Source organism: Natrix helvetica (genome assembly GCF_964273705.1).
Source record: "Natrix helvetica genome assembly, chromosome: 7".
NCBI classification, from domain to species: domain Eukaryota; kingdom Metazoa; phylum Chordata; class Lepidosauria; order Squamata; family Natricidae; genus Natrix; species Natrix helvetica.
The window spans coordinates 13,676,366-13,704,263 of NC_138558.1; the positions used below are offsets into that span (position 1 = coordinate 13,676,366).

The window sequence follows — 27,898 nt, forward strand, 5'->3', positions numbered from 1 at the left end:
TTGTCTTAACTGTTCTTGCCTTCTGGCAGCTCTGCGCATGCACACACTGGGAGCAGGCTCATACTGTTCTTCTGCCTCGCTGATGTCAGACTCCGGAGGCTCCAGAGGCAGCAAATAACTAGAAGATGGTCTTGGTCCCCTCTCTGCTTGTCAGAGCCTTCCCCAGACTCCAGGACTGGCCCATGTTCCTCCCCAACCTCCTCACTGTCGGACTCTGTTGCCAGCTCCCCAGCCGCCACCAGATCCCAACAAAATTAAGCAAAAGCGACAACATAATGTGTCTAATACTAATAAAATAGCTAACATAATCCCATTCCAGATGGTGCACAATCTCTCCAAGACCATCCAGAAGAATATAGTTTTTACTATATTCTGGAGGGCCCATCCCAAGGACATCAAACTAGCTTCTAGAGCAGGGGTTTCAAACTCAAGGCCCACGGGGTGTTTAGATCAGGACCACCCTGGAAACAGCGAAGGGCTGGCCCACGGAGAGTTGACAAAAGTTGGTGTCCTTCCAGTTTGCAGAGTTACCCTTCTGTTTGGTTCCTCAGTAGCAAATCATATTTTTGTTGCTCGATAATTCATTTTAATTTAGGCTCTTATTTTAATTTATTTTTATATTCTATTTTAAACTCAGATTTTGTCAATTCAGAGTAGGGAGTGATCAAATAAATGAACAATACACAAAAGGTATTAGCACCAAAGGGTATTCCTTGTCAGTTTGTTCACTTCTTTAGATTTTTATATTTCTTCCAAAGACTCAGGACAGCTTTCTTGGTGGTCTCCATTTTATCCACAGTCCTTCAGTCAGAACTGAAGAAGCTTCTAGAATGAGTAGCAAAATGTCTTCAAGGAAAAACAAAGTCCAGTTGCCTTTTGAAAAAGCACACTTGGGATATAATTTAGGAAAGAGTGCAAAAGGAAGGCAGACTGTGGCTAAATTCACTTATGCTAAACTACAAACCAGCTCACTATGGTTAAAGTAAACCATAAGTCAGGAAAAATCCTGCTGTTGCACAAGCCATGATTCCATGGCTACTGCAGTGCACAAATCATATATCTGTGGATAACGAAGGATAGTTTTATTAGGGTACCTGAGTTTTAACCGTTTTAAGTTTCTACTTTCAGTGGATGGAAGTGGGTTTGTCTATTGCAGGGGTGTCAAACTCAAGGTCCATGAGTTGGATCCGGCCGGTGGGGTGTTTAGAGCTGGCTCGCGGGGCCACCCTAGAAACAGCAAAGGACTGGTTGTGCCAGTGAAAACAGCAGTGTTTCTGCCAGTGAAAATGGAGTGCGGCAATCCAGAGCTCAAATTTCGGCTGCGACAGCCTCCTGCAGCCCTCTGCCAGCGAAAACAGAGTTTGGGCCGAGCTCTGTTTTCACTGGCAAAGCACTCAGGCCACCACAGGCGCCCCCCAATACAAGTGACATTGAGCTGGCCATGCCCACCCTGGTCACACATCCCTCCCCAAGGTCAAACACAACCCTGATGCGGCCTTCATTGAAATCGAGTTTGACACCCCTGGTCTATTGAGTTTATGCTAGTCTGGCTTTTTCAGCTCTTAATGTTCTTTCTTTTTTGTTGCAATAGGTAGACCAGTTTTCTTGCGCAGGGGAGAAAAAGCTTCACACAGACAGGAGCCAGGCCATTCGAGAGAGGCTGAGAGGAAAACGACTTCCCACAGGTAAAGGTTTATTTACAAAAGAAGGAAACATTAATGGAGTGGAAATATGGCTGTTATTTAATCTTCCACCTCTCAGATTAATCCCATTGAAATAGCAGAGCTCCTCCTTACGATATAACCAGCATCCTAATAAACGGCCTGATGATACATGAACAATCTGAGCATAAAGGAGGTAGGGGCCATGAGTTGTGAAGAACTGGCTATAAAGCATGTTTATTGTTTTTCAGGGAGATAACTTGGGGAAAAAATAGATGAGATATTTTTCTGATATATTTTGTTAAGATAAAAAGGCCTCTGGGAAAAATGTCCAACTCTAGGGGGGCAACTAATTCATAGGAAGAAATAATGAACATAGAAAGTAGGTAGAAAATTCTAGGGCTTTTTCAATTCTACTCTATTGTAATATAGGATGTTGTTGCTACTCCATTCTTACTCATTTGTAAACCACCTGGAGCCACTTGAGATGGATGATATAGAAATGCTTTGGTATAGCTTCTTGGAGATCCATTATTATTATTTGCCTAAAACAGCTGTTGTGTTCATTTTTAATGTGGCAAAACCAATTTATTAAGAATATAGCTTTTGCTTTTTTCTTGAATTTTTAGTGGTGTTTTCCTTTACAGGCTAACTTAAGAGCCACACTGTCATATAGCTTCTACTACCCAAATCCTTAATAGCCTTTTGATAATGTTTTATTTTTATCTTCAGGTGTCCCAACCTCAAAATATTGAGAATATTTTTTAACCCTAGGGCTTATCCTGAATTTTGTAGTAATGTGAAGCCTCACCCTAACGCTACATAAAAAGCAAATCAAACGAATTGTTTACTTACACATACCACCTATTTCCTTCATATGTTATATATTAATTTGGATCTATCTATCATCCATCCATCCATTTATCTAATTTATATAGAATATTAATGTAATAAGCTTTTAAGATAAATTAAAATGGCATATCCTACATCAGTATTTCTCAAACTTGCAATTCTTAAGAAATGTGGAGTTCAACTTCCAATATTCCCTAGCCAGCATATTTTTTTCTGAAGAAAATTAAAATATAATCAATACAAATAATTTCATGAGCTGAAAGTGAAATACGCTGAAACATTAGCAGAGAAAAACTTGATAACGTCCATTAACTTCATTGTGACCAGTCAAATTAATATGAGAATTTTTCTATCATTGGTTGTTGCTAACATGTAGTGTAATTTATTAAGTGTTAGATAACAGCCTCCCCGTTGATGGGTTTCCCGGTTGACACTTTGTCAATAAAGCTATATTTATCTCTTGGGCAAAATTGCATTTTGTCCTTCTAATGTATCCTTTGACTCTTTCCTATTTGGGGCAGTATGAACATTAACACTTTCTATTTCTCTGAAACACTGCTTATGATGAAGAAGCCATCAGAATGAGATTAGGAATGCCAGATACAATGTGGTACTGCTTGACTAAATTCAAATGTTGTGAGCTGGTCCATTTAAGTACTTTGTGGAGAACTTTGATACTTTAACGTTGACATGTGAAAATATCAAGAAGCAAAGCAAAGAAAGTTGAGTTAGCCCACATGTTGTTGTCAGGAAGGAAGGAAGGACGGAAAGAAGGAAGGAGCATTTTGTAAAAAAAAAAAAAAACCTGTGTTCTTCATGATAAAAACATAATTAAAAATGTCTTAATTTAATTTAATTTAATTTATTAAATTTATAGACCGCCCCCTCTCCCCAAAGGGACTCTTAGTTAAAGAGAATATTATTTTAGATGCTACAGTTGAACAGAAGTAATGTAATTTCTTTTGTTTATTTTCATTGTTTTGATATTCAGCTGGTTAGAACCTAACCTAATTTTAAAAAATCCCCTACCTTTAAGAAGAGTGTATATCCAATCCAATTCTAGAACACATAAACAATTAGGAAGGGTTCAACTATAGCCATATCCAAGAAAGATTCTTCTCATTCTCATTCCAGGAAGAATGACTGATGTAGCAGCTGGTTACCCGGCCCCATTTTCTCAGCAAATCCTGCTTAACAAAGGACTTAGTAAGTCATTGGAGTTCTTGTCAACCAGTAACTCACAGGGTGAAAAGGAATTTTCTCAAAATATTGCCTCTGATTACAATTCTGGCCATGAAGATAGTACAGATAGTTGCTGTCCTTACCGATTCAGAGCTTCCAACCTGGAGAAGAAAGCCAATGGTGATCCCAAACGCAAAGTATGGGCTTCTTCCTCTGATTTGTTGTGTGCAACTCACCGAGTCAAAGAGGGGGATTATGTTGCAGATTCTCACAAGCACCATCATCAAAGCGGAACCATTTCAGGGCGGACTTCAGGAGCTCCCATAAACAAAGAAGGCAGATATTCTGATGGGACCATAGCCCTTGATATATTTGGCCCTCAAAAGCTTGACCAAGTGCTTCATATATCAGAGACCTCAACATCGGCGGCCTTATTATGTGCCTTTGACAGGATCAAAGAGAAGCAGAAGAAATTACAGTTGCTGAGAGAAGCCATGAACGTAGAAGGTCAGTAGATGTTTCTGCATATTATGTTTGACATGTAACATCCTTCACATTGTCAAAATAATAAATGTTTGTGTGTGAGAGACATTTCCTATTTTGCAAATTTGGTACTGAACTAGTAAAGGTTTCCCCTATCCATTTGTTTCCGGGCTGGTGCTCATGTCTGTTTCTTAGCCAAGAGAGGCAGTGTTGTCTAAAGACATTACCATGACCATGTGGCCAGCATGACCTTCCCACCAAAGTTTATGATGCTCCCACCAAAGTGGTGCCTATTTACCTATTCACGTTTGAATGCTTTTGAACTACCGTATTTTTCAGAGTATAAGATGCACCTTTTTCCCCCAGAAAAAAGGCTGAAAATCTGGGTGCATCTTATACACCGAATACAACATTTTTGGCCTCCCAAAACCCCGCCCCCTTCACCAAAATAGCCATGCATAGCCTTTAGGAAGCTTTCAGAGTGCTCCTGGGGGCTGGAGAGAGCAGAAATGAGCGAAAAACAGGCTGTTTTTTGCTCAATTTTGCACCCCCGCCCCCCAGGAGCACTCTATAAGCCTCCTAAAGGCTATGCATGCCCTTTTTTGGGGGAAAAACAGGCCGTTTTTGGGAGGCCTGCAGAGTGCAAAAAAAAATTTTTTTTAATTTGCCTCTTCAAAATCTTGGTGTGTCTTCTACTCCAAAAAATACGGTAGGTGGGCAAGAACTAAGGCAAGTAATAGAAGCTCATTCAATTTTACAGCACTCAGGACTCAAACCTGTTAGCTTTCGAGTTGAGAATCTCAGTGTCTTTAACCATTGAGCCATTGTACCCGCTTAGTGGAAGGTACCTAAGAAAAAAATAAAATCTGTTTATAGAGTATGTCAATCCAACAAGGTTTTTCACACTAGTTATATTCTGTTTGCACTGGAATTTATGATACAACCTTTTTTCTCCATGATTCCTTGACCCTTTCAGCTTTGTCAGTTAGCTGATTATGATCTTACAGAGGTTTCCAGGTTGCAGTTCCTGTTGGACAAACTAGGAAGACCTATGATTCGGGCTGGTGGGATTTCAAGTTCCCACATCCCTGAATTAAATGTTGCAGAAATCTTAAGTTCAATGTGCCTACCTTTAGATACAATCTAGTTGAAAGATCATTTGCAAATATTGTGTTCAATGCCTTGAATTCAACTTGGGGGGGTAGTGTGTGCAGAATCTTGGTTAGCATGAACAAACGTTTATCTCTTGACGTTGCCACTGGAATCTCAGTTAGGACTTCATCTAAACTCAAATGCAGCAAACAACAGTTTTCCCCAGCTGATAATTCAACCCAGATGATAATTCAAATGAAGAATAGTTTTCCAAGAACACAAAAGCTCAAATAAGTAGGCATATTGTAGAATATATGTGAAACTGTCAGAAAAAGCAAGTACTGTATATCAAATGCAAGCTCTGTTTATAATAAAATTAATACTCAAAATTTTTGTGCCCAAAGAACAGAAAAGCCTAAAAATGTTATTTTTGAAGTAGGAGGCCTAGTTTCCAGCCACCTCCCTTTTTGTTAACAGGCAAATTTTGGCATTATCATGATTTTTTATCATGAGCCACGGTGGCACAGCGGTTAGAGTGCAGTACTGCAGGGTACTTCTGCTGACTGCCAGCTGCCTGCAATTTGGCAGCTCGAATCTCACCAGGCTCAAGGTTGACTCAGCCTTCCATCCTTCCTAGGTGGGTAAAATGAGGACCCAGATTGTTGGGGGCAATAGGCTGACTCTGTAAACCGCTTAGAGAGGGCTGTGAAGCGGTATAAAGTCTAAGTGCTATTGCTGTATGAGAATTACCGCATAATAATTCCAAATAGTGAAATTTCCTGTCATTCTGACATCAGGGCCTGATATTAAAAGTGCAATTAGTTTTACAATTAGCTAAACTTTATTTAAAACAACAACAACAATTTCTATGACAGCATTTCCACCAATGAAAATAAAATTAGCCTGTATTGTTTCAGGTGGAGCCCAAAGCACAATTGTTCAGGTGAAACAAAATCCAAATGTTTCCATCTTACAATTTTGAGACCATTTGAAAAGGAAGGAATGATCCTGGTTAATTTTGGCTCTTGGAGATGATGACTTTGCTAGTATCATTCGGTTCATCCTGAAACTCTGTGCATTGCATTATTTTGTGTTCTATCATCAGAGTGCATTTAAAAAGGCAAAAGAAGTACTGTATTTTTCAGAGTATAAGACACACCAAGGTTTTGAAGAGGCAATTTTTTTAAAAAAGTAGGTAGGTAGAGGGATAGAGAGGGAAAGAAAGATAAAGTCAGTAGATAGGTAGGGAGAGACAGAGTGTGTGTGTGTAGGTAGGTAGGTAGGTAGGTAGGTAGGTAGGTAGGTAGGTAGGTAGGTAGGTGGATAGAGAGGGAGAGAAAGATAGAGAAATTCAGTAGATAGGTACGGAGAGACAGAGTGTGTGTAGGTAGGTAGAGGGATAGAGAGAGAAATAGAGAGGGGGAGAGAAATACAGTAGATAGGTAGAGAGAGAGTAGGTACGTAGGTAGATAGGGGGGGAGAGAGAGAAATACAGTAGATAGGGAGAGGGAGAGAGAGAGTAGGTAGGTAAGTTGGTACATAGAGGGATAGAGAGAGACAGACAGACAGAAATACAGTAGGTAGGTAGGTAGGGAGAGAGAAAGAGAGTAGGTAGGTAGGTGTTTCCAGGTGTATTTATCCATGTGCTGGAGAAGGAAATCGCTGATAATCTACAGCACCTAAGACTTTGTTTCTGCTGGCACAACACTTGATCAATGTAATTCTCATCAATCAGTTAAAGAGCTTTCCAAAAGGGAAAAAAAAGTTTTTGCAGTCTGCAAACCTCCCCAAAATAGCCAGTTTTTCACAAAAACAGGCCCGTTTTTTATTTTAAAAAAAGGCATGAATAGCCTTGGGGGGGGGGGGGGATTGCAGAGTGCACCTGGGGAGGGGGGGGGCAAAAACAAGCAAAAAACGGTCTGTTTTTTGTGAAAATGGGCCCACTTTTTGTCAAAAAAAATGCATGCATAGCCTTATGGAATCTTATAGGGTGCTGCTGGGGGTAGGGGGCAAAAACCGGCTTGTTTTTTGCTCCTTTCTTCCCCCACCCCCAGCCCTTGGGAGCTCTCTGAAATGGCACGGCCATTTTGGTGAAGGGGGCGGGATTTGGGGAGGCAAAAACTGCTGTATTCGATGTATAAGACGCACCCAGATTTTCAACCTCTTTTTTGAGGAAAAAAAAGGTGCGTTTTATACTCCAAAAAATATGGTGTTTTGCCACCTATTTCCTTGATAAGGTGACTCTGGGCCTTATACTGGTTGTCCTCTAAATCTTATGCTTATGTGCACTTTTATACAACTCTTGAGTTCTTGCTGATACCTATGCAGAGAAAGATTCTAAAGGTATTCTAAAAGTGTGATAGTTGGCAGAACAATTAAGTAGGAAAGATGCATGCACTCTTCTAATTCCGTAGGCCACCCTCAATGTTGTTGTTTTTTCTCCTTCCAAATGTTTTAATAATAATAATGACTTACTTAAGTTTTGGTAGGTTCTTTTGGAGTAGTTTATTTTGAGATTGTCCATTCTATCTATTTCTCTGTGCCCATCATTCTCTTGTGCCTTGCTGTTTATGGAGACTTCATAATCACTTCACAATCTAATTTGGGATAGTTAGGTTAGTATGCTAAGCTTAAGAATTGCTCTGTGTGTTTATATGCACACACATACACAAACACACACACAAACACACACACACAACAGAGGTGGTATTCAGCAGGTTCTGACCAGTTCTGGAGAACCGGTAGCAGAAATTTTGAGTAGTTTGGAGAACTGGTAAATACCACCTCTGACTGGCCCTGCCCCCATTTATTCTCTGCCTCCCGAGTCCCAGTTGATTGGAAGGGAATGAGGATTTTGCAGAAACCTTCCCCTGGAGTGGGGAGGGAATGGAGATTTTAGAGTATCCCTCCCCTGCCACACCCACCAAGCCACGCCCACAGAATCAGTAGTAAAAAAATTTGAATCCCACCACTGACACACACACATCCCATTCATGCAGTGATAGGACTGTATTTCCTGGATCGACTTGTTCCATAAAGACATCCGCTCTAGTTTTATGTAATAATTATATAATTGGTAACAATTACATTCTGGAACTATGCTTGATCAAGGGTGTGAAAATGTGTCCAGTTACACACTTACAAACCTCTTTTAGAGCTTTCATACAATTGTTAAGGAGCACTGCTTGGGAATATGGTGGAGAAAGAATAAAGGTAAAAGTAAAGATTTCCCCCTGTCCAGCTATGTCTGACTCCGAGAGGCTCATTTTGGTTTCTTAGCTGAGGGAGCTAGCATTGTCCGAAAATGCTTCCGTCGTCATGTGGCCAACACGGAATGCTGTTATTTTCCCACTGAAGCGGTACCTATTTATCTACTCTCATTTGCATGCTTTTGAACTGCGAACTGCTAGGTTGATTGAATGATATAAGAATCTGGATACTAGTCAAATTAGCCACTTAGCAAACCAAAAAGCAACCCGTTAAAACCAGAAATCAAAATAAACATTATCCTATTTTATAATATTTCTGTTTTATACAGTTTTCATTTGCGATTGGCTCTCTAAGGTAGACAGCTACCTCAGAATCTAAAATCAGCCCAGAGAGATTCAGAATTATGAGTTTAGGTTAATCATGTTTTCACTCATTAACAACCTCAATGTCTTCAATGACTTTTCCCCATAATTCTATGCTTATCTGCAACCACATAGCTCTCAGGTTGACCATCCCATGTTCTGATAAATGAATACATAAATAATGTGTTCTTGTTTCCATTGTCTACCCTTGTTCAGGGGTCATAGATAGCGCTTGATGTTCCCAGAGTTAAGCCAATCCTGTAACATCACCATCTTCTTTGTATCGTGAGAATAATTTGGGACACTTGTATGTTAGATCCAGGATTTAGCTAAACAGGATGCTGAAGTTGTTATTAGTGTGCTAATTAGCTCTTCCCAATCTTTCATGCGAGCTTCACAATGCCCAATTACATCTGTAATTGCTGTCTTTCTATATGAAAATAATGCATGGTTAAACTTATAATATTATAATAATCACTTCTCTGCAACTCTGCAAAAAAAACAAATATTACTATTTCAGCTAGGCTAACCATTCCCTCATCTTCACCAATAATTTAAATGCTTTAATTCTATTCTATTTTAGAAGAGAAATTTTCGCTTTCACAACATGTTTGTGGGGTTTTTTTTGCATGAGCAAACTTGACACTATATATTGCTTATCAAGCAACATTTTTCTCATTAAATCCAGTGGTTATTAGATCTGATTTAATGTGGTTTGGGCAGCTGTAAAACTTTAGACTTGGAATGTAGTATATGGCTTACTGAACAAGCTAGCAAGAGTGGGGACTGTTGCTTCATTTGTTTGGGAAGGATTTGGTTTGAGAGAAGAGAAGCGGAGGTGGTATTCAACAGGTTCCGGCCACTTCTGGAGAACCGGTAGCGGAAATTTTGAATAGTTCGGAGAACCGGTAAATACCTCTTCTGACTGGCTCCACCCCCATCTATTCTCTGCCTTCCAAGTCCCAGCTGATTGGGAGGAAATGGAGATTTTACAGTATCCTTCCCCTGGAATGGGGAGAGAATGGAGATTTTACAGTATCCTTCCCCTGCCATGCCCACCAACCCATGCCAGGTCCACCAAGCCATGCCCACAGAACCGGTAGTAAAACATTTTAAATCCCATCACTGAAATGACATTGTTTTCTTGGTCAACCTCCATAGTTCCATGTCTCAGAAATTTTATATGATTTTGGCTTCATTATAATATGACATTTATCATTAGAATGGATTTTTATAATATTTTAATTAACTTTATAACGTTTAAAAATAACACCATTACTATGCTTTTATGAACGCATTTTTCTTCTTCCACTATGTAAAAAAAGCCAAATGATTTAAAGCTTCATTAAACTACTAGCTCTATTTATCTTCGCTATAAAGGAAATATATCCAAATTACAGCCAAAAGGAACCATTCTTCACATTTGTTAAACCTGGATTGTAAACTGGGGATCCAGATGGATTTGAAATGAGATTTTGCAATTAATTACAAGAATCCCTCCCATGGGAAAATGCTTTTGTTTTGAATTCTTAAAAGTAACATAACAAGATAAGATTTTACAAATTGGACATTAAAGAGAAGTAGAAGTAAACTAAAGGCCATAATTAAAGAACACTTAAATTTGGATATATTGAAGGATATTTTTGAATAAAGGACCCAGTAGTTTTATTTTAAAGAGCCTACCTCTCTAGATAGCCTGTGTTTAAAAGATGTTATAGAATAGGGATGAGTATTATCTGACAAGATTGAAATTGAATTTAAAAATGACTGGCTAGAAGAATGACATACAAAATAAACTGAATAAAGTCTTAATAATTAATAAACATATGACAAACCAAGAGAGTGATAATTTTCTGGATCATTTCTGGATAAAACCTGGATAATTTTCCTATTCAGACTTCGTATATGATTTACAACAGAGGCTTGTTAAAACTTTGAGAAATATTGTGTGAAGAAACAGAAAAATTGAAAAAAATTCTGGGGCATTATTTGAAGGGAGTAAAAATCAAAAGAGAAGTAAAAAGAAGGAATATAAAGTTGGTTTGTTTGAAAAATATACTTCGTTACGTCTGGTAACCCTTAATGTACTTTTGCTGATATCAGGACTGAAATGATGAGGTTTTTAGAGTTTGTTTATAGATAAGAGATGGAATATGGGAAGAATAAATACTTTGCTGTATTTTAGGAGAAATTTATAACTCACTAAAATTGTTTCTACTTGTTTCAATGAAGGAAAAAAAATAATTTATTATTTTTCTTCACTATGTTTTTTCTATTTTTTGCACATCCTACATTTTTCTTTTGCTTCCTTTTCCGTTTATATTTATTTTTAATTGTTTCAATTGTAGTTAAACAATGAAATTACTGTAAATAGAAAGCAAGGGAAGGGATAAATGTTTTTGCAAAGGGTCTTCCCATTACTTAGTTATTTCTAGGTGCCTCTGAACCAGTGGTGGGATTCAAAAAATATTACTACTGGTTCCGTGGCTGTGGCTTGGTGGCGGTCGCCGTGGCTTGGTGGGCGTGGCAGGGGAAGGATTCTGTAAAATCTCCATTCCTTTCCCATTGCAGGGGAAGGTTACTGCAAAATCCCCATTTCCTCCTGATCAGCTGGGACTCGGGAGGCAGAGAATAGATGGGGGCGGGGCCAGCCAGAGGTGGTATTTACTGCTTCTCCAAACTACTCAAAATTTCCACTATTGATTCTCCAGAACTGGTTAGAATCTGCTGAATACCACCTCTGCTCTGAACCTAGAATTCTAATTCTAATCAGGTTTGAGTATGCGCTGTCACTTCCTAAGGCTTCTGACAATTGATTAACTTTAATAGGTAGGAAGCCTATCTCAGAAATTATTCTTTTACAGAAAAAAATAACATCAAAACTTCTATCAAAGACGTGACTGAAATCATGATTTGCATTTACAATGCAAATGTTAGCGACACCAATTTGGGCCAAGTTCCTTCTTAGTTTCCTTTTCGTTTAACTAGGTAGTCTTTCATCCAAAACATACCTAGTAAAATGCAAGCATCGTTTACTAATAATGGGATGTACAATGCAACCCTCTACCTACCAGGAAAAAATTCATGCATTCCTATTGTGGAGGAAGTCAGTGACTGCATTAAACTCTGGATAAGCTTTGTTCTCTTCTGTTTCTTTCAGAGCACGTACAGAAATATAAATCTTACCATAGTGATGTATGCAGCACTGACAGTGAGGGTCCATCATTCATTTCTTCCGAGACAGATTTTAGACAAGGTAAGAATTATGCGGTAATTGGCCTTCAGTTAGTGGACTCTATCTGTACTAGAAATGATGCTCCATTTTCATTGGTGATACTGACAATATTTTTTTTCCCCATCTCTAAAAGTGGTTTTCCGTGGTTGCTGCTTAAGAATGGATGTATATAGATAATACTCAGGCAGAAAAAGAAAACTAAAATAGTTCTTTCTCAAGCCATGCTTAATATTTTTGGGAGTCTGAGGTTGGCAGTAGATTGAATGATAACACAAACGTGAGGCTTCATTGTTATTATTTTATTTTTTTTCCTGCCATTTCTTCTGGACAAGTCAGAGCAATTTATAAGAATGGCGTACAAGTAGGACTAAATTAAATCGTCAGTAGATAAAATCAACAGTAGTACAAAGAAATACAACTGTGTAATTTAAAAAATATGTCAGCAGGAAATCTAAAATATAATCTGGTCCTTAAATTGACTGGTATCCTATCAATGTCCGAGATGAAAGTAAATTTGCTAGGCAATTTTCCCCTCATGTTCTGGCATTGAAAAGGCTTTTCCAGGTGATCTTACCTGCATCTACTGGAGGAGGATGTTTTATGTCCTAAAGCTGTAGCATTATATAGAGCAGGGGTGTCAAACTCGCGACATGTTGTCATCACGTGACATCTCACAACTTTTTTCTCCTTCGCTAAATCGGGGATGGGTGTGGCCAGCGCATAAGGCATCCAGCCCATAGGCCGCAAGTTAATTTTTTTTTAAAGCATGTTTTATTTGCAGTTTTCACACTGTACATATTTTGTGGACAGTGTATTGACTAGGTCAAAAAAAATGTAAACAACATTAACAATAATGATACAAATATATGTGATCCTAATCTTCCAACTTCAACAATACTATTCTCTTTTTAGAATCCTTTATTATTTTGCCATTGATTCATTTAGACATAAATAACATTTCTATAAGTCTTGTATTTATTATCCCCTACTAAATGCTATTATTTAATATTTTAAGAATTACTCATTATTCCATCATAACTTTAATGTTCCAAATGTGTAGGATTACTAATAATGCAAAGTATTAACAATATTTAATCAATCTCTGACAGTATCTCAAAATCTCTCCAATTTCCAGTCCTTAATATTTTAAATTCACAATATATTTTAACACATATTAATGTTAATAATACAATTAAATTACCTAATCCTAAATTTCCATCTACTAGTCTTAATTTGGTGTGTGTGTGTGTGTGTGTGTGTGTGTTTGTGTGTGTTGTGTTTGTGCTGATAAATAAATAAAGGGAGACTTTATCAGCACAAACACAACACAAATGTAACAAAGGCAACATTAAAAATATGGTTTTCTGCCTGGATGGTCTCCTGGAGTGAGCCGAAAGGACAGAAAAGGGAAGCAGAGTGTTCCTTCCCATATTTGGGCATACCAATTTGGGTGCGTCTTACATACAGAATACAGCATATTTTGCCTCCTGAAACCCTGCCCCCTTCACCAAAATGGCCATGCATAGCTTTTAGAAGGCTTTCAGAGAGCTCCTGGGGGCTGGGGAGGGCAGAAATGAGCGAAAAACGGCCCATTTTTTGCTCATTTTTGGCCCCACCCCCACCCCTAGGAGCACTCTACAAGCCTCCTAAAGGCTATTCATGCCTTTTTTCGAAGGAAAAAAAAACAGGCCCGTTTTCACAAAAAATGGCTCGTTTTGGGGAGGTTTCCAGAGTGCAAAAACTTTTTTTAAAAATAAATTTGCCTCTTCAAAACCTTGTTGCGTCTTATACTCTGGTGCGTCTTATACTCCGAAAAATACAGTGTATTTTCCCTGTTAGTACTTTCCCATTTTATTAATATATTTTCTCATTATTCATCTCAACCTTTTTAAAATCCCATCATTTATTGCAAGTTTGACCCCCCTGATGTAGACTAATGTGAACTGCCTTAACATTCACCTGGTAGCTTGCAAGCAGGCAATCCAGTGCTTTCAGTCATTTAGGCACCTTGCTTCATGGAAGACCAATTGTGTTCTGCTCACATTGTTCTTTGTGACTCATTTTCAAGGGCTACATCCTGCAGAGTGCATTGCTGTTCTGACCCTGAGGATTAGATCATGGGTTACTGAGGCTACAGGTAGAATCATGAGCTTTTACCAGTCACAAAATTGTCATCTATTAGAGTACGGTGTCTTAATCTTAGCAACTTTAAGGTTGTGTGGCCTCCAACTCTCAGAATTCCCAGCCAGCATACTTAGAAGAATCCCTGTATTAGAGGACAGAATGGTGAAGTTGCTCTCTGTTGCCATCTCCAACTCCTAGGATGCTTTCCTTCATCACCACCCCCATTTTGAACAGATAAATTTCAAATGAAATGTTGGGTGCCATATTTTGTTTTGTAAGAATATCTGCACATTTTATGGAATAGATCCTCACAAGATTTGTTGAAAATAAATATGATTCTGGAAGCTCGCTTTTTGGAGCATGACCATTTCCCTATCTTCCCCTTTAATTAAAAGAAGCTTAATAAAATAAAAATTATGAAAACACAAAAGTTACTAGTGCCAAAAAAGCTATCTGTGGGTGTTTTAATGGACACAAGTGCCACATTCCCAATCTCTACTAGGTACTGTTATTGGACAAAATTCTTGTAAATCTGTTGCAGAGATCTGTAAAAGGTAAATGTTCCCCTCTCACATATGTGCTAGTGTTCCCGACTCTAGGGGGCGGTGCTCATCTCTGTTTCAAAGCCGAAGAGCCAGTGCTGCCTGAGACGTCTCCGTGGTCAGGTGGCTGGCATAACTAAATGCCAAAGGTGCACGGAACACTGTTACCTTCCCATCAAAATGATCCCTATTTTTCTACTTGTATTTTTACGTGCTTTCGAACTGCTAGGTTGCCAGAAGCTGGGACAAGTAACAGGAGCTCACTCCGTTACGGGGCATTAGGGATTCGAACCGCTGAACTGCCAACCTTCTGATCGACAAGCTCAGCATCTTAGCCACTGAGCCACCGCGTCCCTCCATTTTGAATAGATAGACATAATTTCAAATGAAACGTTAGGTGCACATTCTATAGTATGGATCCTCACAATATTTGTTGAAAATCAATATGATTCAGGAAGCTAGCCTTTTGAAGCATGACCATTTCCCTATCTTCCCCTTTAATTAAAAGAAACGTAATAAAATAAAAATTAGAAAAACACAAAAGTTACTGGTGCCCCCCCCTCCCCCAAGGTATCCATGGGTATTTTGAATGACATGAGTGCCATGTTCCCAATCTCTGCTGGGTACTATTGGACAAAATTCTTGTAAATCTGCTCCAGACATCCTTAAGATGTAACAAAAGATATAACTTTATTTCCTTATTACAATTTGCCTAGAATTTTTTTTTTTTGCTTCTTGAGATAAACAGTGTCCCATCCAGAAGTGCAGTTAGCCCATATTTCAATGTTTCTTGGTTAATAAAGTTTATGTTTCTGTGGAAAAAAGATGCAATATTTTGAGGAGCCGTGGTGGCACAGTGGTTAGAGTGCAGTACTGCAAGCTACTTCTACTGATCACCAGCTCCCAGAAATTTGGCAGTTCAAATCCCACCAGGCTCAAGGTTGACTCAGCCTTCCGTCCTTCCAAGGTGGGTAAAATGAGGACCCAAATTGTTGTGGGGCAATAGGCTGACTCCGCAAACCCCTTAGAGAGGGCTGGAAAGCACTGTGAAGTGGTATATAAGTCTAAGTGCTATTGCTAGTGCTAATATTTCTAAGAAACATGGGTCACCAGAAGATTTTTTTTAAAATCTTGCTACTGTGGACATAAATATGTGCGTGGTTCCTTCAAAAGTAACTTTTTTCATCAGTGAATATTTTATGTGCCAATAAAATATCCTCATCCAACCTTAAATCATGAATTTTCTTGTTTCTTCTTTAAGTGCCAGTGAGGAGGTATGAAGCGCTCAAAGATGAATCCAGTGGCTCTTCCTTAAGAATAGATGATACCTCTTCATCTGGTCAAAAACCAGGACAAAGATCAAGGTAAAAAAAAGAAAAGACAAGAGTTAACATGCTAACAGTTTGTCTCCTGATCTACCGGTATGTTCATAATTGAATGTCTTTATATAAATAACAAGGGATGCGGTGGCTCAGTGGATAAGACTCTGAGCTTGTTGATCAGAAATGTTCGGCAGTTCAGTGGTTCGAATCCCTAGCGCCGCGTAACGGAGTGAGCTCCCGTTACTTGTCCCAGCTTCTGCCAACCTAGCAGTTCGAAAGCATGTAAAAATGCAAATAGGAAAGTAGGAACCACATTTGGTGGGAAGGTAACAGCATTCCGTGTGCCTTCAGCGTTTAGTCATGCCAGCCACGGAGACGTCTTCGGACAGCGCTGGCTTTTCAGCTTTGAAACGGAGATGAGCACTGCCCCATAGAGTCAGGAACGACTAGCACATCGGTGTGAGGGGAACCTTTACCTATACAAATAACAAACTCTTCGAAAAAAGAGATATATTAGATGATTCTCCTCTCAAAAGAAGGTGGATGCTGCAACAGTCGTAAGCATGAAAAATTGTCATAAGTCACTGTTTTTAGTGTCATTGTAACTTTGAACGGTCACTAAAAGAATGGTTATAAGTTGAGGACTATCTGTATGTTGATGGAAGCTGCTGGAAGAAAGATGGAATATACATATAGCGAAGAAATATACTCAACTGATATAGAGGGATAGAATCAAGATCACGTGAAGTGTTAATACCACTTTATAATGCCTTGGTAAGGCCACACTTGGAATACTGCATTCAGTTCTGGTCGCCACGATGTAAAAAAGATGTGGAGACTCTAGAAAGAGTGCAGAGAAGAACAACAAAGATGATTAGAGGACTGGAGACTAAAACATATGAAGAACGGTTGCAGGAACTGGGTATGTTTAGCTTAAGAGAAAAAAGGACTAGGGGAGACATGATAGCAGTCTTCCAATATCTCAGGGGTTGCCACAAAGAAGAGGGAGTCAAACTATTCTCCAAGGCACCTGAGGGTAGAACAAGAAGCAATGGGTGGAAACTAATCAAGGAGAGAAGCATCTTAGAACTGAGGAGAAACTTCCTGACAGTTAGAACAATTAATCAGTGGAACAGAAGTTGCCTCCAGAAGTTGTGAATGCTCCAACACTGGAAGTCTTTAAGAAGATGTTGGATAGCCATCTGTCTGAAACGGTATAGGGTTTCCTGCCTAGGCAGGGGGTTGGACTAGAAGGCCTCCAAGGTCCCTTCCAACTCTACTATTGTATTAAGTCTATAACAGAGATGGCTAATCTTTTTCGGGGGGGTCGTGTGCGGGGGGGGGTCATGCGTTGGTGTGCCCACAAACATAATTCCACGCATGCACGTGCAACCCCCACGCATCCACGCACGACCTCCTGTGCATGTACGCACAACCCCCGCTTTTTGCATGTAATGGCCCATTTTTCACATGGCAAAAACGGCCTCCCCGGCCCTCCGGAGGGTGAAAAACGGCCGTATGGGCAATCCAGTAGTCCGTTCCCAAACTTCTGGGGTGCCCATAGGGCTGTTTTTCTCCCTCAGGAGGGAGAAAAACAGCAGAAAATGAAGGCCGAAGTCAGCTGGTCAGTGCGCGCATGCCTTGCGTGCCCTATCAAATGGCTCCACGTGCCACCTGTGGCACACGTGGCATGGGCTCGCCATCACGGGTCTATAATTTATAGTACTAGACTGATTTGTGGCCTGCCACAGAAATTGTATGAATTTCTTTCAGAACTCCAGGCAGAAGATTCTACCACTTCACAGACAAACGTGTTATATTTCCCAACTTTTTCACAGCTTATAAATGTGTCTCACTATCTCCCCTGCATTGGCTTTGCTCAGACTTGAAGTTGCTCCTCGTTCCGCCAGTCTGAGGTAGAGACTAAGGCAGAAATATTTGTGACTCATTCCCTAAGAAATGTGTGGGAGAGCAAGGATTTGTCTGCAACAGAATAAAGAACATTTATTCAGCCCACTTCCCCTCCTCTCAACCCCTACAATGAATGGGAAGAAATGAAATACATGGCTGGAATGTGTAGCCATGGATCACCTGTCCCAGTTATTAGAGGGAAAGCTAGAACGATCTACGATAATTGCTCTGTCACAGCTTATTCACTCAGCTCGTTGTGAGCTTCTCTTCAAGTCTGCGGTGCTGTCAGGCTTCTGCTGTCAGGACTGTCTTTGCATTTGAACCTTGTGTTGGCAGCTTTGGGTTCTGAGCCAAGTCAAAATAAAAGTAAGATCCTAATTAGGAATGCACACTCAGTGTTCCATGCAGTGTTGTTCCTAAAAACCTTTGAGCACCCGATGCAATTTACATCCGTTGCTAAGGCCGCTTCTGTAATGAGGCTTTGTTTCTAGGCCTTCTGCAAACAAGACCATTACCAAATTACTGTTCTGACCGAGGCTTTCCAAGAGCGTGAAACAAACTCCTTGTCCCGACAAAAACCGCTTTTATTAATTTATTGTGAATTCTGTTCATTCAACAAAGTCTTTCAAAGGTGGATTTACAGTCACAGACCTTATCTGGCTTGGAGAGCTATCTGCGGAACTTGGCAGGGAGCCTCGGAGAGTCATGAACCAATTAAGCGAACTAATTGTCTCCTGCAAACTCCACTCCCCTTTCGCTCCTCTTTTATTTCCTCTGGGAGGGGCCATTCATCGTCTGGCCTTACTCCCAAGTCGATCCCTGTTCTTTAGTTGTTCCATTCGCCTAGCACAGCGATGGCGAACCTTTTTTGGCTCGCGTGCCACAAGTGGGGGGAGCGCAGGGGGGTCGTGTGCAGGCGTGCCGCACCCATAATGCAATGTGCAACCCCCCCAGTGCGCATGCGCGCACAACGCGCGACCACCCCCCATTTTTACATGCTTTTTTCACCCTCCCCAGGTTCCAGAGGCTTTATAGGAGCCTGGGGAGGGCGAAAAGAGCCTCCCCCGCCCCTCCGAAGACCCTCCGGAGGCTTCAGGGACCGTCCGGAGGCTTCCCTGAAGCCTTCGGAACACTTAAAACCACCCTCCAAGCAAACTGGAAGTGACTTCCGGGTTGCTCGGAGGGTGGTTTTAAGCTCTCCGAAGGCGTCAGGGAAGCCTCCAGATGGTCCCTGAAGCCTCGGGGGGGCGGGGGAGGCTCTTTTCGCCCTCCCCAGGCCCTATAAAGCCTCTGGAGCCTGGGGAATGCCAAAAATAGCTTTTAAAAAGGTGACCTTAGCTGGCCAGTGCGCCCGTGCACGCTGTCCAGCCGACAGGGCAGCGCCTCGCGTGCCCTGACAAATGGCTCCACGTGCCACTTGTGGCACGCGTGCCATAGGTTCGCCATCACTGGCCTAGCAACTCTGCACATGCGCACACTGGGAACAGGCTCCAGCTGTTTGTCTGCCTCACTGATGTCTGGCTCTGAAGGCAGCTGATAACTGTCATATGGCTCTGGCCCCCTCTTTGCCTCCGACACAGAGCCCTCATCAGAGCCTTCCCCAGGCTCCAGGACTGGCCCATGTTCCTCCCCAACCTTCTCACTGTCTGAATCTGCTGCAAGCTTTTCTGGCCGCTGGCGGGCCATAACAGAAGAGAAGTTATATGCTAGTTGTTGCCTTGGGTTTTTTTGCTCCCTCAGTGGGCAGCAGAGTAGAGTTTCTGTTCTCTTTTTGGGTTCTTCTCAGCCCTAGCGAGGGGTAGTGTTCCAATATCTCAGGGGTTGTCACAAAGAAGAGGGAGTCCAAAGCAGCTGAAGACAGGATAAGAAGCAATGGATGGAAACTAACCAAGGAGAGAAGCAACCTAGAACTAAAGAGATTTTTTCTGACAGTTATAACAATTAACCAGTGGAACAGCTTGCCTCCAGAGGTTGTGAATGCTCCAACACTGGACGTTTTTAAGAAGAGATTGGACAACCATTTGTCTAAAATGGTTGAGCAGGGGGTTGGACTAGAAGACCTCCAAGGTTCTTTCCAACTCTGTTATTCCATTCCATTCCATTTCCCCAAATTCTGATCATATGACCCTGTTGCAATAGTAGTAAGTGTGAGGTCCGGTTGTAGGTCTCTTTTTCCGTGCTGTTGTAACTTCAAAAGGTCGCTAAACAAACAGTTGTAACTCTCTAACTACCTGAACCAACTTTACAAATTTCCAGTAAAATAAGCAAAATCCCCTTTCAAATATCATACTCAAGATTAAAACCAAATCAAGCAGCACTAAAAAGTTCCTTTCAAGTTGCTGCAATATGTTTTTGAACTGTTTTTAAAGAGAATTGTCCTTGATTGGTGCAAGCCAAATAAAACAGAAAGAAGACAGAGATGGGTGTGGGGGGGGAAACCCTTGTCTTGTTTTCCAAGCTTGTGACTGCTTTTAGAGAAAACTGTGTGGTGGGGTGGAAGGTTGCGTTGTGTAAAAAAACAGGAGTATTATCAGTGTGGTAAATTTCAGGTTGTTGAAATCTCCATGCCAACATAAATACCTTTTAGCAAAGGAGACTGCAGGGATGTATTCCCCCCGCCCCCTTAACATGCTGCACCTTCTTCTATTATAAATCTCCCCACCCTTTATCCACCCACAGGAAACTGACATATTGGCTGCAACCTTCATTCCAGGTCTTAATCATTTCTTTGCCATTCAGTTTCAAGACGACTGTAGCAGATGGCTTATGCTCCTTCTGTCACACCTTAAAACAGAAGGTTATTTCTTTCTTGCTCCGGTTGGCGATATTCTGAGATAAGATCAGCTAATCAGAAATGCTAAATGTTCTAGTCTTAGTCACCATATAATATTCACGGTGCCCCCTTGGCCTCAACTGGTTTAATAAGCCCACGAAAGCTGCTGTGGGAAAACAACTTTACAAGCCATATTGAAAAAAATCGAGTAATAGGGGAGTGGGGAAAAAATGAAACCAAACAAATTAGTTTGGAATTGTGTGGAATATATCCCCCAGCTGTTATCCATTTGCAAATTCATTTTTTTTAAAAAGACTAGAGCCATATATTTTATTTTTAAATTTAGCTTATTCAGGCGTGCCTTCAGCATTACATGCAATTCATACAAAAGTGTATTATAATATTTGTTCATTTCAAGCACAAGACTTCTCGGGCCATTTGTGAAATGGAAAGATTAGTTATACATGTATACATAAAATATTAGGTGTAATCCCTTGGCTCTCTATAGGGTTTTTTTAGGGCAGTTTTCTGGAAGAGGAGGAGGAAGAGGAGGTGGAGGACTAGGTTAAATTAGAAGGCAGATAAAAATGTACAGATCTAATTGTATGATGTAAAGGCTTTCTTACAGTTCATTTTTCATGTTAAATTGAGCCTCTTTTCTTAAAAGGCATCTTTGTTCACCTTTGTACTATTCAGACATATTATTGGATATAGTTAATGAGGTCCAAAACGTGGTGGATATTTTAAAATATTTATTTATTTAGCTTGCATGACTGATTTGGGCAATCCATGTGGATATATTAACATAATATGTTAATATTATGTATGTCACTGTTGTGGCCCACGTGCTGGCAGCAGATTCAGACAGTGAGGAGGTTGGGGAGGAACATGGGCCAGTCCTGGAGTCTGGGGAAGGCTCTCATGAGGGCTCTGTGTCGGAGGCAGAGAGGGGGCCAGAGCCGTCTGACAGTTATCAGCTGCCTTCAGAGCCAGACATCAGTGAGGCAGACGAACAGCTGGAGCCTGTTCCCAGTGTGTGCATGTGCAGGGTTGCCAGACAAAGGGAACAGCTAAAGAACGGGTCGACTTGGGAGTAAGGCCAGACGATGAATGGCCCCTCCCAGAGGAAATAAAAGAGGAGCAAAGGGGGAGTGGAGTTTGCAGGAGACAATTAGTTTGCTCAATTTGGTTCGTGACTCTCCGAGATTCTGCCAAGTTCTGCAGATATCTGCCTGGCATCTTTCCAAGCCAGATAAGGTCTGTGACTGTAAATCCTGCCTTGAAAGACTTTGCTGAATGGTAGTAAAAAATACTACCGTTTCAGGCGAACTGGTAGTCAACTGTGCAACAATCAGCTGTGCCGTGAGATTTATAGTCGCTAAAAATTGCGCAGCACAGCTGATTGTCACACAGCTGATCGTCAGAACTTTTTTTAAAAAAAAATTAAGCAATTTTTTAACTACCAGTTCGCCCGAAAAAATGCTAAAAAAAAATGTAAAAAAAAATGCTTTAAAAAAGTAAGAAAAAAAGTTCCAACAATCAGCTGTGCCGCAGGATTTCTATTCACTAGAATGCTTTCTAGTGAATCTAAATCGGCAACACAGCTGTTTTCACCCCTGCCCCCCCCCCGATGTTCTACTTCCATGTGCAGACTCAGAAAAGGCTTCTTAGAGCCTGCGGTGCACATCCGTGCGCGAAGCAAACCGGTAGCAGACTTCAGAGCATTTCACGCCTGTCCTGAAGTCATGGGATCACCTTTTGTGGCCTTCTGACAAGCAAAGTCAATGGGGAAGCCGGATTCACTTAATAGCTGTGTTACTAACTTAACAACTGCAGTAATTCACTTATCAAAAAAAAAAAGGCAAGATAGGTGGTAAAACGGGGCAATATTCACTTAACAACTGTCTCACTTAGCAATGGACCCCCCCAAGCAGAACTTTAGTATTCTTTTCAAAAGAACGCTATATCCGTATTTGAAATGCTGGCTTAGCACTATTCCAGAAGAGCGTTAAATTTACCTCCATAAGGAGGACTGGGTAAGACCTGACAAGCACTTGGGTCAGTCATTACACGGTCAAAAGCCTCTGAGGAAACTCCTGCCGCCAAAGCCAAAATAACTATTGAGGGCAGATCTCAAATCTTTGACTCCATCATCCACCACATCACAAGCAAAGCAATGATAGATCCTGTCCACAGCTGAGATCCTGCTGGGAAAAGAGGAAAAACACAACTTTAAAAATCTTCTAAGGAAGATTTTAAATTGCCTCAAATGTGATGAACTGAGAGCAAAATCTGGGTTACAAAACATGGCATGAAATGATTACTGAGCATTTTTGTGCTGTGGTTGGAGGGGCATAATTATCTTTTCAGTCTAATATCCCCCCTTTTTCTACAAATCTGAGGAAACAGTTCCTTAACCACCATAACTTAATATGTCACTCATTTATTTAACCTGTCAGGTTACAATGCTTGAACTCTATATTTTTGCTTGTGTGTAAAGTGGAGAAAATCTGAACATGCAAAGACTTTTTCTGCAAGAGTAAAGTTACCATATTTTTCAGAGTATAAGACACACCAAGATTTTGAAGAGGCAAATTAAAAAAAAGTTTTTGCAGTCTGCAGACCTCCCCAAAAAAGGAGGCTTGTAGAGTGCTCCTGGCGGGTGCCCCCCCCAAAATTGAGCAAAAAAAAAAGCCAGTTTTTCGCTCATTTCTGCCCCAGCCCCCAGGAGTACTCTATACACCTCCTAAAGGCAATGCATGGCCATTTTGGTGAAGGGGGCAGGGTTTGGGGAGGCAAAAATGCTGTATTAAGTATATAAGACGCACCCAGATTTTCAGCCTCTTTTTTGAGGGAAAATGGTGCATCTTATACTCTGAAAAATACAGTATATGCCCAGAGCAGGGATGTCAAACTCAAGGCCCTTGGCCGAATCCAGCCCATGGGGTGCTTACATCTGGCCCATGGAACCACCCTGGAAATAGCAAAGGACCAATCTGCGGTACCTTACCAACAAAAACAGAGGTCGTGAAGGCTGCATGCGGCCCTCCCAGGCTCCATTTTTACTGGCAGTGGGCTGCAGGAAGATTCACCCAGGTCCGCCCGGCGCACCATAGGTGCCCCCTGACACGAATGATGTCAAGCTGGCCATGCCCACCCTAGCCATGCCCATCCAGCCCCCGAAGGTCAAGCACAACCCTGATGCAGCCCTCAATGCAATCGAGTTTGATACCTCTGTCCCAGAGTGATTGATTTTTTTAAAAAAAATATATTATTAGGATTCACTGCACTGTCAGCTAGATGTTCAGACTGGATTTGGCATTTTTATCCACTTAAGAAGGATCCGTTGAATCCTTTTTAAGATCCTGGGATAGGCAGAAGTTTTTTGATGGTGTTGAAAGGTATGGTTTGCAGGACGTAGGCTGTTCCAAGTAAACCTGCTTTTTCCAATTGATCGATGATCGTTTTGTTGATGCTGATGGCATTCAAAAGGTGTCCCAGATTGTTTGGGATTTCACCCAAGGCACCTGGTACAGTCTTTGCTTTCTTTTGCCACAGTCATTCTACTTCTATTTTCAGGTCTTTTTATTTTTCTCCAGTTCTTTCTCTTCTCTTCTATATATAAACATGAAATCACATGCAGTTGGTGTTGGCCTTCAAAAACATCAAATTCTTCCCAGGCAACTAGGATGTTGTAATAAATTGGCGTAACTTATGTGCAGATCCAATTAGTGTGAATTATTATTATGGTTGGTTATGTAGTTAGCCAGATGTTTACACTGGCTTTGGCATTTTAAACCACCTATCAAGTCCTTCCCAAGGACCTAGGATGGACAGGTATTGTTGCTTAATCGTGTGAAAAGTATCATTGTACGGTGTAAGGTGTTCTAAGTAAAGCTGCCTTTTGCAATTGACTGATTTTTGTCAATTCCAATGGTGTTCAAGTGGTGCTCCAGTTGTTTTTGGATAATACAGCTATTACTGTTAATACTATCTTTGTTCTCTATTGCTACAGTTGCTCTACTTCTGTTTGGAGGTCTTTGAATTTTGCGATTTTCTCCAGTTTTTTCTCTTCTCTTCTGCTGTCTTCATGTTCTGCAATGTCTACTAACCAGACTTTTTAAAAATCTATTATTATTATTATTTTCCCACCCAATTGTTGGGAAATTGCCAGCTAGGCTGGAGTGAGGGGTCAAATGGGGGCCTAGCTTGGAATCGCTTTATCTTCTCCATCATAAATCCATGGAGCCTTACTTGGGTGTTTCTGGAGAGATTCTTGTAACATAAGTAGAGGCAATAAACATGCTTATTCTAGCTGTTTATGGCTAGCCCTGTTTGCTTGCTTGCCCCTGACACAAATAATAATACTATTAGGGCTGTAGGGGAAAATACTCAATGTAAGAAATAAAGGATATTGCATAAGGTAACCTTTGGTTAATGGCAATGTGCTGTCGAATCTTCTGCTTAAAATATTTCTGTCTCCAAAGCAATTGGTCTCTGGGATATTTCATTCTGTAGGTTAAATTTGTACCTTGCTGTTCTGATATTTTGTCTCTCTGCTCTCTAAACCTTTGCTTCACTTTTTATTCTGCATTTATCCAATTCATTCCTTAGCCCTACTAGTAACAGTATATGCAACAACGCTTCAGTAAGTACAAGAGACAAATATTTCTTCTGCATATACTCATTTTCCAGCTGAGTGGTAATCATGCCAGCACCAAGTTAATAAGTAATTCCTGCATCCTGATTTAAGAAGGCAAACCAAGAAGTTCAGGGGTTGAGTTGCATTTGTAGGATGACCTAAAACATTAATCAAGTAAAGGAAGGCTTTTGAGGGAGTCTTAGAAGTTAAAATTTTGTGTTTAAATAGAAGGAACTTCCATATATTAATTAGTTTACAACCACAGAGTGGATAATAATCTTAATCATCATCATCTTGTTGTTCTTCTTCTTCTTCCTTCTTCTTTTTCCTCCTCCTCCTCTTCCTCTTCTTCCTCTTTTTCTTTCTTCTTCCTCCTCCTCCTCCTCCTCCTCCTCCTCTTCCTCCTCCTCCTCCTCCTCCTCCTCCTCCTCCTCCTCCTCTTCCTCCTCCTCCATCATTTTAATTTAACTCTGTGTATACATGTTGCAGTGAAAAAAGCCACATGTACAGTTCTGGAATTCAAGGTATGGATTTTGTAACTTCTTAAACCACCAGAAGTTGAAATATTGCATCTCTCATCCCGACTCTAAAAAGCCTTTGTCCCAGGATCTGGAAGGAACCCCTCTTCTTACTAAGCAAAGATGCTTAAGATCTGCCTTTGATCAACTGAGGAGATGAAGGAAGGGCAAAAATAAATGGTTCTTTCCCCCGTATTTATCTTCATTTCCAAAGTTATTTTGTTCCTTAAAATAAAGGAAAAACTTCCAGTAAGGTCCGAGCAATGGAACAATCTATCTGCAGGATTGTGAGATCTCCATTTCTGAAAGTTTTTAAGAAAGGCTAGACAGCTGCCTGTCAAAGATGGTTTAATTGTCTTTCCTGCACATTGTCAAGGCTTGAAGTAGATCGTTTGTATGGTCTCATTCAACTCCGCAGTTCTATGAATCTATAAGCCGGGTTTTCTATTAAACTCTGCTACAGAGCCATTCATTCATTGTCGTGGCAATCCGTTCACTTTCCTTTTCATCCACAGGCAGTATGAAGCAACTCCTGAAGACAGCCTGCTAAGCCAGGAAGTCATGTTGAAGCGCCAGGAGGAGGAGATGATGCAACTGCAAGCTAAAATGGCTCTCCGGCAGTCTCGGCTCAGCCTCTATCCTGGAGACATAGTGAGGCCGACTGTGCTTAATATGACAAAGGATCCACTTAGGGAAATTGCTTTGGAAACAGCCATGACACAAAGGAAGCTAAGGGTAATGTTAAGGCACTGATGGGCCAAGGATTGCATCTTTTAAAAAAGCACCATGCTAAGCAGACTGGAGAGGTTAAAACACCTATTCAGCTCCTTCCTTCCTTCCTTCCTTCTTTCCTTCCTTCCTTCCTCCCCCCCTCACTCCCTCCCTCAATCCCTCCCTGTATAGCAATGTTTTGCTTTCAGCAATTGATTGACAAATTTCAGTGGTCTGGTTTTTGGGCAGTCCCAGAAGCTCCAGACAATGGTTAGAAACAGATGTGAGTTCATCAGTTGCCAACTCTTATTTTAAGCAGTTGAGCAAAACCCTTGGCTGAACACAAATTAATTCTTTATAAAGGTTGATAGTCATTTCTAACAATGCTTCAGTATGTTCTGATGTTAGCACATATATTTTGTGTCTGTGCTTGGAATAAATGTGTGTGTGTGTGTGTGTGTGTGTGTGTGTGTGTCTATATATCTATGTCTTGTCTGTCTGTATATTTATTTATTTATTTATTTATTTGTCAACAAGTTCAAGGAAACAAGCATGAAAACACATGAAAAAAATGGCACAAATAAATGGATATAAATAAGCCAAACATAGCTCTAAACACATAAAAAGAGTACATATAAATGGGGACAGTAGGACAGGGATGGTAGGCACACTGGTGCATTTATGCACACCCCCTTAGGGACCTCTTAAGAAATGCATACGGTCCACGGTAGACAGTTTAAGGTAAAAAGGTATGGGGGTTAGAGGAACTAACAACAGGATCAGGTAGATCCACACTACTCAGGTAGATCCACACTACTCTATTGCTGAAATCGTTTTTCCTGCAATCAAGATTAGAACTGACTACATTTAGTTTGTATCTATGGATAGCCCTTGCGTTATTGTAGTTGAAGTAAAAGTAGTCATTAACAGGTAGGACGTTATGGCAGATTATCTTGTGCTCTAAGCTCAGGTCGGAATGTAGACGGCATAGTTCAAGGTTATCCAGGCCTAAAATTTCAAGCCTGGTGGTATACAGAATTTTATTACGAGCAGAGGAGTTGAGTACTACTCTTGTAAAATACCTCTGGACTGTCTCTAATGTTTTAATGTCCGAAATGCAGTGTGGGTTCCAGACAGGTGAGCAGTATTCAAATATAGGTCTGGCAAAGGTTTAGTATGCCCTAGTTAGCAGCATAGCATTACCAGAGAGAAAACTATGTAAAATAAGGTTGACAACTCATATATGTAGAAATGTATTTGTGTGTGTGTGTGTGTGTG

At 40.7% G+C, this 27,898-nt stretch overlaps 1 protein-coding gene across 5 annotated transcripts in view; it reads left to right on the forward strand.

Annotated features, from left to right (window-relative positions):
- PTPN13 (protein tyrosine phosphatase non-receptor type 13) overlaps window positions 1-27,898 on the forward strand; it is a 173,096-nt gene that overhangs the window by 72,028 nt on the left and 73,170 nt on the right. For all 5 annotated transcript variants that reach the window (XM_081959190.1, XM_081959192.1, XM_081959193.1 and 2 more), the window contains exons 6-10: window positions 1,592-1,685; window positions 3,648-4,202; window positions 12,003-12,098; window positions 16,005-16,107; window positions 26,425-26,644. In XM_081959190.1, the coding sequence (XP_081815316.1) occupies window positions 1,592-1,685; window positions 3,648-4,202; window positions 12,003-12,098; window positions 16,005-16,107; window positions 26,425-26,644 (1,068 nt within the window). The remainder of the gene's footprint in view (window positions 1-1,591; window positions 1,686-3,647; window positions 4,203-12,002; window positions 12,099-16,004; window positions 16,108-26,424; window positions 26,645-27,898) is intronic.